At 39.3% G+C, this 11,923-nt stretch overlaps 1 protein-coding gene across 1 annotated transcript; it reads right to left on the minus strand.

Moving 5' to 3' along the window:
- Positions 1 to 6,621: 6,621 nt before the first annotated feature.
- ZBTB43 (zinc finger and BTB domain containing 43) lies at positions 6,622 to 8,063 on the minus strand. Its single transcript, XM_010178946.1, has one exon. It carries the CDS (start codon positions 8,061 to 8,063, stop codon positions 6,669 to 6,671), a length of 1,395 nt encoding a protein of 464 aa, XP_010177248.1. The 3' UTR covers positions 6,622 to 6,668.
- Positions 8,064 to 11,923: the final 3,860 nt, after the last annotated feature.

Raw genomic sequence — 11,923 nt, forward strand, 5'->3', positions numbered from 1 at the left:
TATAAAACGGGGAAATAGGGTGTTAAATGAGCGAAGTAGGGTGGCCCCCTGACCAGAGCATAAAAACAAAGTTAAATAACAGACACACGAATGGTGTTTGTTCACTTGTGAAACTACTCAGAATGGCTCTGCTAAAGGTGAGAATTGCTGGCTCCCTACAGGGCACAGCCCCACCCACACAGTTCACTCACAGGTGACAGGACAGGTAACAGGATGTCACCGGACACACACCCCCAGGGGAGCAGCGCTGACCTTGTTACACTACTGAAGGGGCACGAAGCCAGAGGTAAGCACCACTGAGTGAATTTACATCGATCAGGGTAAAAATCACACACCTCAGCCAAAACACCCCCTACTCAATTTTAGCCCCCACCCTCTGAATCTTTGTGTACTGTACCCTGAAATGAAAAGAGTTAAGACACCAATCAAGGGCAACAGGTAAGTGTGAAATGACAGTGTAACTTGATCTCAACTTCTACTTATAGATACTCTTCTGTCCCTATGGGTGTGCTAGTTTTTTGGCATTAGATCCTGCACAACTGTAATAGACCTGGTATCTCATCTGTGTGTGGTATTGGCTCATTGCACGCTGGGCTCCACACTCTTGTTTGCGAGACAACGTACTCACACGAAAGAAAATCAAAGGACTGATTGTGAATAGCGTGAATGCTTTGGGCTTGTTCTTACATACATTCAGTAAGCGTAACCAACAGCAGTAGGAAATGAATTTGCTTGTACCATATTTCATTTAAAGTTGCTGAAGACTGAGGAGTGTGGTACACAAATAGAGATTTCTCCAGGAATTAGCTGAATATGCTTTAAATGGGCATGAGCTCATTTTTTGTTTAGATAGCAAGCATTAAGCTGCTGACTAAGAAGCACTGGTTGTCACAGCTCCATGAGGACAGAACAGATGGAGGCTGGACAATGCAAGCTGCTAAGCAAGAGCACCTAAATTTAGTCAGGGAGAGGAGGGATCCTCACAGGAAGATAATGGAAACTTAATCCTGAGTCCTTTTAGTCAAGAAGAAAAAGCCTGCATGTTACCTGTCCCCAGCCCAACTGTACCTGCAGGCTGTGGACACCAGCTGCTACTGCTGCTGTGAAGCGAGTTCTGCGATTTTCCTGTCAGCCTCTACAGTCTGTATTGTAACCTCTAGAGATCACCATTCTGCAAAAGAGTTACAATAAAACCTGTTTGATAAACCTGGACTATCATAGGAACTAATTACCTAAGCACCAAAGAAATGGGCCCAATGCCACAAATTCATCAACTTTTTGTGTTATAAAAATCAATTTTTAGTGTAGTGTTTTCTTAGGCTAGGCTGGCATGTTCTCAACATTTCAAGAAGACACATTACTAGATACACTGTTTAAATATATATTTAATAAAGTTATATATCAACAACTTTTGGATTTGTACTTTTGTTTAAGCACTTATCATTTTGGCAAAAGTGAAATATTAAATACTAGTACTAGACATGCGTTCCTTTCATTCAAGCTTAAGAAAACATTTACAAAGATGACAGATAACATTTATTAAAACATGTTATACAAAAAAGGGGCATGGGACTCTTCTATAAGAAGAAAATATTGAACAGTAACATTAAATTAAAACCATGCTGTACAATTAGGACAGCAATATTTATAGACAAAACTATCCAACCTCTGCAATACAGGCATAACTTCTCACAAAATATCAAGATATGCAAATTTACTATTATAAATGACTTGTTTAGAATAAAAACTTATAGCTCATTAAGGAAGATTCACTTGACTTGCATAAACAGTTACATTTCTGGAAGAAATATGGAATCCCATGAATAATAAAAAAGGAGCAGCAATCAACAGACACAGGCTTCAAGCAAAAATCAGAACTTACATTTTAATCACATTAAAAATATACCATTTTGTTCTCCAGCATCTCCCCCTAGGCCACTGACAGTTTACAACTCATAGCTAAAGAAGCCTGCTCTCCAATGAAGCATTTAAATAACAAAAACCCCAACTCTCCTTTGTTGTTCTGAGAAAGGTTCTAATTCTGTTAAAGCAAAATATTCCTATACTGCCGCAGGCTCTCATAATTCAGACAGGTCACCTTTCTGGTACCAACACAGAAGTGTTGCACTGACAGGACCTGACCTGCCTCCATTCTTTCTGGCTCAATAACACAGGGACATCAAGTATTCTTTTGATAATGAGAAACCAAATACATCAGCCTTTGAAACGGGACAGTTTCTCACCCCCAGAAACAAGTCAGATGAAAAAAGCTGACCAAGAATGGTACTGGCAGTACCTTCTAGAGTCTACCTGCTCACCCATAAAACAAACAAGGTAATACTTAAAAATCAAAACAACAAAAAACCCCCACCAGTGGTGAGTGAAATAGGAACCTCCTCCCTGAACAGGGTCCGATCACACCAAGCAAGGATCTTAACTTTGTCAATCACTGAATTTTTCAGAATGGCAGTTACACCAATTCCACAGTAATTAACATCTCAGTCACAAAATGGAATGGAAAGGAACTTGACTGTAGTACCATTAAGTGTTCTTACCACTGACAGGCAATGAATGGCTTGACAGTAGCAGGAAAGTCTGAAAGCTGCTTGTGCATGCAATGATTCTAGTTTTCAGAACACATTTACTTTACTACAGTCAACAGTGAGCAATATAAAAAAAGCACAAATGTTTCTAAGCCGTATCATTAAAGGTGATGAAACTTAAGGGAAGATTAATGAAATTTATCATCTACAGATGTGTTCATATGGATCATTTCCTTCATCCCTACGGACAAGAAATAATTCCCTGTATCTTGAACGAGACCACTCCATTGTCAAAGATCAGGAGCCTGACAGAAGCTGCCTGTGTGTGTCACGGCTCACTCCGTACAACCGCACTGACCATGAACAGCAGGGTATCGGTAGCGGGGGCTGCAAGGGTGAATTGTGAATTGCCCTGTGCCAGCCAAAACAGGTTTAGCCCGCATGGAAACTGATGTGAACAACCCACTGCATGCCAAAACTTCAACTACAGTGTGACACTGCCTCTGCTTCCACGTGTTTAAGAGCGGCAGCTTCTAGCAAGTGGTGCAGTGAGACACGTAAGGAGAAGGTACTCCTGGCGAAGAAACACATGCAGAGAGTGAAGAGCTGCTCTTGGGAGAACACATGGAGAAGACCCAGAGGACACGTAGAGACACACTCACAGAGGGATGCACTCCATGCCTGAAGAGATTCACTGCTGAGGGGCCTCTGGCCTACAGGCAAGCCTGACAGACATGGCTCTGAAGTGATCAAGGCCCATAGGAGACCCAAGCTGGAGGCGCATTGCTGGAGGGATGATGGCACACTGCCACCATGAACAATGACACTGACCAGCCCAGAGCAGCAGAGGACACCCATTAAGACATGAAGAGTGTCAGACAAGCCAGTACACATCTGAGCCCAACATCCCTGAAAGAACTGGCACGAACTGAGTGCGACTCTCAGTGAAAACAAGGTACCCGGACTGCAAAGGCAGGGAGGAAAGCTGTTAAGACTTTAGCTGAGCCTGAGGAAGGGGCAAGAAAGATGTTTCCTAAGTGTTTAAGTAATCTTCTGTGATCAGTGATTAGAAGTTTCCCAAAGGACAATTAATTAAAGGGAGGAAAAAACACAAGTCAACTGTTTTGCCTGTAATAAGCAAAAGTAAGGATTTTAGACAGATAACTCAAGCTTCCCTTAAATCATCAATCCTCTCAACTAAGTCTCGTAACAATCATATTGGTATTTTCCTGCAATCAATTGATTTCATGTAAATTAACATCACAAAGCCAAGTGCTACAAAATCAGTGGAGCAACATTTGTTGGACTTCCAAGACAATGTCATAATATGGGGTAAAACCATAATAGGCAATTATTAAAAAGTTACTATTCATGCTAAATCATTAAAAAAAGGACATGGTTCTATAATATGATCTACTGGACCTGTTATAAAACCTTTAAAGTGTCTCTCATGGTACATTTTATTTTAAAGCTTTATTTCAAAGTAATCTACCTGCTAATGGGAGTAATGTTTAACTTTGAAATGTCCCATAGAAAAGTCATTCTAAGCTGATAAAAGAAACAGTTTTGCTGGCAGCTCTGTAGGATGGTCCAGGTTTAACAGAAATAACTTTTCACTCGACCATGGTTTTCAGCCTGGTGTTTCTGACCAGCTGTTTTATGGTTAAATGAGAAGAGGCACCTTTAACCTTTTTATGCAACACTGAAGTGACAATTTGAAAGGGGTTGAAAACTCACGTAATATACAAGATCATTCTTGAAATGAGTATGAGAACACCTTCCCTCAAATGTGATAATGGTACTTGCAGAAATGACACCCTGTATGTAGTAAGGCCTTAGAGAATGGAAAAATTGGGCCACTGAGTGCAAGAACCCTTTCCTCTACACTCATGTAAACAGGCAAGCATTATAATTTATTTTTTTTTAAATATTAAAAAAGACAGTGCTAGCAGTGTGGAAACAAACCATAAAGGGAATATAATTTCTAAGTTTAAAAAACATAAAGTCTTTTTTTTTTTCTTTTTTTTTTGTTTTGTTTAGTTTTTTAAATACAAAGTGCTTTTATACATGAAACAGGTTACAGTGTTAGTGAGCAAATCCCTGTTTAGCTACCTTGATTAAAAGGGCTATATATGGCCACCATGATTCATTGTAGAGCTCAATTAAGTGCTAAGAATAGGAACTCTGTGGTGCTGATCATTCATGCCCATTGCCAGCAATGGGTTCATCATATCTGGGAATATCTGTTTTAACAAAATTCTGTATGAAAAATATCTGAAGCATTAGAAGATTAGGAATTAAGAGCCTCTCAAAAAAACTGAAGTTTGTAATTAGAACGCTAAAAAAGAAGTTACAGTAATTACAGCCCACTGAGTAGTAAACCCCCAGCTCGTACCAGACATTCATTCAGGATACCATTTGGTTGTATCTTAAGACAATTTGTAACTGGGAGTTCAAAAAAGCGTCTAAATAGTAATTATCTTTGTGTGGTTTTGCTTCACCATACAGGGTCATCTGTTTAAGTACGTTATGCTGCATATTGCAGTACCTAATACATAAGCTGGGGACAGACAGGCTTAGGCCGATGCTGGTTAACTTTTTTCCCCCAATGTTACCAGCACTGTACTTGGACATCACTTCTTTCTATTATAGTCTATGCATGCTCTAAAGGCTCTTTCATTTTCATGTTTCAGTAAACAAAGAAGGTTTATTTGCTTTTGCATAGGACTGCATTAAGCTTTCAACCCCCAAATCCTGTTGCCACCCTCACAACCAATGCATTCACTCTACCTGCAGAGCTGGCAGGATCTCAGAACTACAAACACTCCCCCATCCATCTCCAAGAATGAGAGTCTAGCATACAGATCCTCATCCTAATGAAGCAGAAGTGCCACTTCCCCAGCAAAAACCCAGACTTCAGACACAAGCATGGTACCATGTTCTGCAGTACCGTGAATAGAACCAAATACCATACTTCCTACCTTTGTCCACAAGCAGGTTCATTTGAAGAGGTAAACAACTCTGGCTGCTTGCGATCACATGTAACCAATCACAGTAGTTCAGTACCAACAATCTGTATTATAGTTCTTACTATTCAAAGAGTAAAGAATTAAAAGTATGAATTCTTATCAATGACTAAATCATTCTCCTAAAACAGGCTTCTAAAACTAAATAGAAGTTCTCAAAGAAGTTTCTGTACCAATAAAAAGTCAATTTGTGAATCCAAAGAGTTTGGTACTTGCTACTGTAGTAAGCCACAAAAATCTGAATAGAACACTACAGTTTAAATGTTTGATTATTTCGGATAAGTTCCAAATGTTACTTTTGTTTTTTTTCTTTCCAAGACATACTTCTTAGCTTTTAGAAGCTCTCATGATGTAGCAATCAAAACCAAGTCAAGTCAAGCGTTATATAGCATTAGACTCTAGAGGAGCAAAGATAAATTATACTCAATACAGATTGAAGTTTATATAGTGCTCAACTATATTTAAGTGCTTTACAGACTCTAAATAGAAATCGGCACAAAATTTGACATTTGTTTTACTGAAGATGTATAAAAGATGTAAAACAGATAAAGGAAAGCCAAACCATCTTTTAACACAGCCTTTCATTAAGCAATACAGCAAAGGCTATTTAACGAAGTAGACTAATGGTGCATGTTAAGTACGTTGGTAGTCTCCAGTCTGAGGTGGTATTCTAATTTTGTTTCATTACAATGTGAATCATATAACCTGGTTTGATCAACCTAGTTCTCTCTCATTAAGTAGAGCTTCTTGAATTCCTGCTTCATGTAAGTATTTGCAGGATTGGGGTCAATTTACATTTGGGCTGTGAATTTAGAAGACTCAGAAAAACAACAGGGCTTCTAAACACTGCCGCGATTACAATCAATGTCACAAAGACCTCACAGACATAATTTTGCAAGCACTTTTCAGATTAACCATTTGCACTTCACACATCGAACACCTGCAGTAATACTGTGGAAAATAGAAGTTTGGTCTGCTTATACCAGCATAATAATGAAAACTTTGTTTTTTTGAGTATTTACAATAGCAAGTACCAGACATTATTTGCATAATAAGTTTATTTTGCTTACTCTACTAAACAACTGTAAGCACTGATGTCTTAGTTCATCTCAGTAGTATTCTGCTCAGCTTTAGAAGCTTGGTATGACTTGGTACAAGAGGTCACGTGTCGATGGAAACTGTCTCGCCACATAAATCTCTTCCCACAGATGTTACACTCATATGGTTTTATGCCTGTATGAATTTTCATATGGCCTACAAGATGGTGTTTCATTTTGAATTTCTTACCACAGACACCACAGCCATAAGGTCGCAGACCAAGGTGCATACTCATATGCCGATCTCTCTGACTTTTGTGTGTAAAACTTTTACCGCATTGACAAGGATACAGCTTATCAGCATGTGAGAATCCAGTGAGGGACGTTTCTTCTTTAATTCCCGTAGCCATTTCAATGCCTTCACCATAGCCTGCTGCTATCATAAGATCCTGTCTGTGAGCACTGACATTTCCATCTGCCCTTTCACCAGAAAATTCTTCCATAGAAGAGCCATAGAAGTCAACTTGTTCATCATAATTACTTTCATCTGCCTGTTCATCAAATTCCGCTTCCATCTTTTTGTCACCTATATGAAAGTCTTCAACACCTGACGACTGGATAGAATGATCTGCCTGAATGGCATTCATGGATTCAGAAACTTGGTGTTCATCATAAGGATTATCTACACCTTCACAGTCCTGTTCAAATCTTTCTGGTTTCACATGGATCCACCGCTTGTGAGACATGATGCTGGGTTTGCTATACATAGGTTTGGTGTACTGGTACTCTGCACTATCACTAGTTCCTTCTTCACCATCCTGACTCGTCATTCCAGTACTAAGCCTGTCATGCTCTGTCGAAGAATTACTGGGAAGATACTCGTGCTCAGTCAGTTGACATGATAGTTCATCTTTAGAGCTCTCTTCTTCATTTTCGCCATCCCTTAGTTCCTGCCCTTTGTGGAATTCTGTCTGTCCTCCAGAGCCAAGTTCAAAGGTTTCAACGAGGCCGTTGTAACTACTACTGCTCGGGGACTGATGATCACTGCCATGGTTCATCTTCTGACACAGAACTGTTGGGTTCCCCTCTAGCACTTCTGTGCATTTATCCACTACATGCCACATCTGAAGGAAACTTGCTGCTGTCAAATAACTAACAATTTCTGGAGCAGGCATTACCAGCCGACCTGTATAGGTAGACAGAAGAATGTTTTCAAATACTCTGGGATTCATCACATCAGGCAGGACTATTCGCCTGCTGTTTTTTAAGAGAACCTGATCACAGAAGTAAGGTGAACTAGCTGCAAGAACAGCTTTATGGGCTCTGAAGAGATGGCCCTGAACTACAATGGACACATCACATAATTGTCCTTGTTGGCGCTGCTGATTTAGCTTCTGTAAAATGGTGCTAGAAAAATCTGGAAATTCCACTCGAAAAGAGCTTGACCCAGACTCCATTTCATTACAAATTTAGTGTTGTGCTGCAAGAAAAAAAAATAATTAAAAAAATCAGGAACTCTGCTTAGTAAAATATTGATCTTTCCATCTCCTTCTACACTTATTTTTTATTTAACAAGTAACATTTAAGTAGACACATACGAAACTCAACCTCACATTTTCTGGAATATATGTCGCTGCTGTACTTCCAATTCTCCTACCCCACCTCATTTCTTTCTTTTCTGAAAGCTGTACTGAGGCCACAAATTGCTATGCTGGCACATTTTGTTGTGTTTCTTCTATCCAAGAGAACTCATCAAGCACAGCAAAAGCAACAAACAGCACGTTACCCAGCTGAGATAGATTAAGCATTTAAAGCATGAGTTTAAGATAACAAAAACAGTTATTTGATGAAATCACAGCAATAGAGTTCTAACTCCAGGATGTCCCAGAGTTTGTAACAGTGTATGAAAAATTCTGCATTTCAACTGTCAACAAAATGATCTCATCAATGCACCAATGAGGACTGTACTTTTACAAAATATTCCACTTTAAATGAAGTTTTCAAAAGCCAGCATACTGATTATACACTGACAAAGGTAGCACAGAGAGAACCCTAGTGAGAATGAAGCTTATGGTGGTATTTTCCTGCTGTGTTCTTAACTGAAAGGTGGAATAGCAACATCTTGTTCACTTGCAGGACCACAATCCAATCTTTTAATTATGAGCTTTTTCAGATGTTAGTCTAAGATTCCTTACTTGTAAAAAAACCCCAACCTTAGTTTAAAATGTTAATCAGAAAAGATTACACCTCTGCTGTACAGAATGTTTGTAACAATACAACAATTATACGCTAGAAGCCTAGCTAAGAGCTCATGGATTTTAATTTTTGTATTCCCACATGATCCAGATGTTTTATTACAAAGTTAACAATCTTTTAAGCAGTAATACAATTCTTTAAAATGTCTACTTTACATTTTAAGTCAAATTTGAGATAAATTTGCATGTTGTTATCATTAAAAATAACAACAGAAACTTAAATGCAACGACAAAAGACCAACATTAACTGCCTGAATAAGTTGACTTGTATCAAGCTGAAAAATTGCAACGTGTAACTGGAATACAGTTGCATTCCAGAAAAGCCATGGAGTAGCAAGCAGTTTTACACTGTCAACTTCTGTTTCTCCTAAGTGGGAAAGTGTCAAAAGTTTTAACAGCAGGGGCTGCACACCCGAGAGAGAATACTTAGTATCTAGCAGATAGCAGTACTTAGCACTTAGTATCTAGCAGATAGTGTATACAGATAGAATTCAAAGCACTTAATACAGTGCAAAACCAGAATTTGCATTAAAAAACGTTGAAAGACTGAAATTAAAGTACTGCCATGGATACAGCAGGGGAATCCCTGCTACGGAGAGGCTGCACCATAACCATGGTACTTTCCATGCTGTTAGGTAAGCACCAGTTCTCGCTGTTCCCTTGGTGTGCTGGGGCTAAGGGCAGAAAAAGCAGCAGACTACACAGCAGTGATCATGTAAATCACTCGGTGTGTAATCAACAGCTCATCGTTGCATAGCCCCTCCTCACCACGATGATCTGTGTTCAGATTTGACAACTCTCCCCCACTTCCCTAAAACTTCCGTGTTCCATCCTGAAAGTTTCAGAGCCAGAAAAAGATGACAAACACATGGAGCTCAAGTCAGCACATTATTCACTGTTATCTTACGTAAAGGTGACTGGGGTTTCCAGAGAGAAGGGAGCACGGGAGTCAGAAAGCCACCAAGACTCTTCAATAAACACAGGCCCAAACTCTTTGTAACACGGAAACTGGTATCTTCTGCAGAACTGTGAAGATTATGCTTTTAAATTTCCTTTTAATTTTTCACTGGAAGCATGGTATCGATCCCACTCTCTTATGAAGGTCTTTGAAGAAAATGGACTGGGAAGAATAACCTGTTATATATGAAAGCTATTTACAACCATAAATAATCATAACACAGTCAAAAGAACAGAGGTACCTTTTTTGACCAGCTTCCTTCCTTCTTCAAATCTTATGCTAGTTTCCAATGCTGAGTAGGAAGGAACTGAAAGGACCCATTGGAGGACAGTTGAATGACTAAAAATTTTGTGGTTGAGCACCGTAACCTGTATACAGTGACATGCACTTTTACTTTTTCATAAAGTGTTACTATTTGACTGACAGAAACAACTGTTTAACTTAAGAGATATTTACTAACTACCTTGGGATGCTCAGATTTAAGATTATAATCAGTCAATTTTCCCCCCCCCCTGCAAATGCTTGGTGGATCAAGGCAGTTTTCCTATAAATAAAGCCTCACATAAATCACGGGTGAGCAGATACATTCTGCTGAGACAATAATCAAGATGCATCAACTAAGGGAACAGCCTCAAACCTGCAAATCCAGCACACCACTACTTTTAGCTGCTTTGACTAACAGTGTTATGAAAGAGGAAAGCCCTTTACGTCACAAACAATTACTCCCCAGAGAGCCCTCACAGCTTGCTTTAAATATTTGACAAGCTAAAAATTATTATGTATATCCCTGAAAAAGCTTCCTGAGATGCATTCCCAGAAGTATATGGAAATTTTCACGTGAAAGTGCAAACCAGAAAATATTTCCCCACCTTTCAAGTGAAATAAAAAGTCTAGGGACAGTAATCAACTCACCAGGAGGGATTACCACAAACTGCCACACCTCAAGTGTAAGTGTGGAATTTGGACTGAACACTACTGCATTTATAACCGAAATCTCACATAACCACCTCTCACTAGCTCAAGAACAACCTGTACGATTGTCATCACAAATGGCACAGTAGTCTGAACGGTTCCTAATTTAGGAAATCCAATGGCATATTGGAAACAGCAGACTTTTAAATTACTTCCTTGGAAAAGGAATCTCACAAAAGCTTGCAGATCAGCTGATCTTCTGCAAGTTGTCACCTACATAATCACAGAAATTATCTCCTACATAATCCTTTATATTTACTGTCTTCAGCACTCCTCAGTTTTTTTACCTCAAAGCTTCAGCCCCACACAACAAATCCACTTCAGGAGACCAAGCCAGTCACTGACGTTTTTTCCAGAGAGGAACAGAACACCATGCCTGCCAGTTCAACTGTTAATTTTTCTTTCCACTTTGCTTAAAACACCTTGACAATGCTATTTAAGTATTTCAAGCAGTTACCTTATACCTAGTTTACATCATAAAATATCAATCTTTTTTTTTTTTAAATGTAGGTACAATTCTTTACCTCCTTTCAGAATACTCTCAGATTTCAGGCTCGATTTTTCAGCACTTGCCTAGAAAAAAGTTAAGCCTTCAGCACACATTCAACTTAAGTTTTAAGAGACACGTGTATAGAACTTTCATAATTTCTGCTACTCTAAACTGCCATCTTTCAGCAAGGACTCAGCATGCCACCACAGAAACAATTTCAGATGGGAGCAGACTTCTATACATTTTAAGTTCTCATGAAAACCTAAGCCACTAAAACCTACGTAAAATATTTTGTTAGTAAAGCCATACACATCAGGAAAACTTTGTTTTTCCAAAGAGATTTTACTTTCTCCTTTTACAATCCGCTCTGTTTCTGCACTTTGTTTATCCCAACTCATAACAAGTCTTTCTTTTTTAATTAATTAAAAAAAACCCAGTCCCCATACTGCAACGCTGAGCGGAACACACAAGGCACATACTACTAGCTAAGCCCCAAATTACTTCAAAGACCGCTGGCAGGCAGTTACTTCAGCTCTCCGTACACACAGCGTTCGAAAACATTAATCTCTTCACCTGGCACGGCACCGGCTGCCGCGGGCGCGCCGGCGGGGCCTCGCCCGGAGGCCGTCACAGACCGCGGCC

The sequence above is a fragment of the Mesitornis unicolor genome, unplaced genomic scaffold (assembly GCF_000695765.1).
Source record: "Mesitornis unicolor isolate BGI_N332 unplaced genomic scaffold, ASM69576v1 scaffold3262, whole genome shotgun sequence".
Classification (NCBI taxonomy): Eukaryota; Metazoa; Chordata; class Aves; order Mesitornithiformes; family Mesitornithidae; genus Mesitornis; species Mesitornis unicolor.

Coding starts and splice junctions, on each gene's coding strand:
- ZBTB43 (XM_010178946.1), bottom strand. CDS start 8,063: ATGGAGTCTGGGTCAAGCTCTTTTCGAGTGGAATTTCCAGATTTTTCT.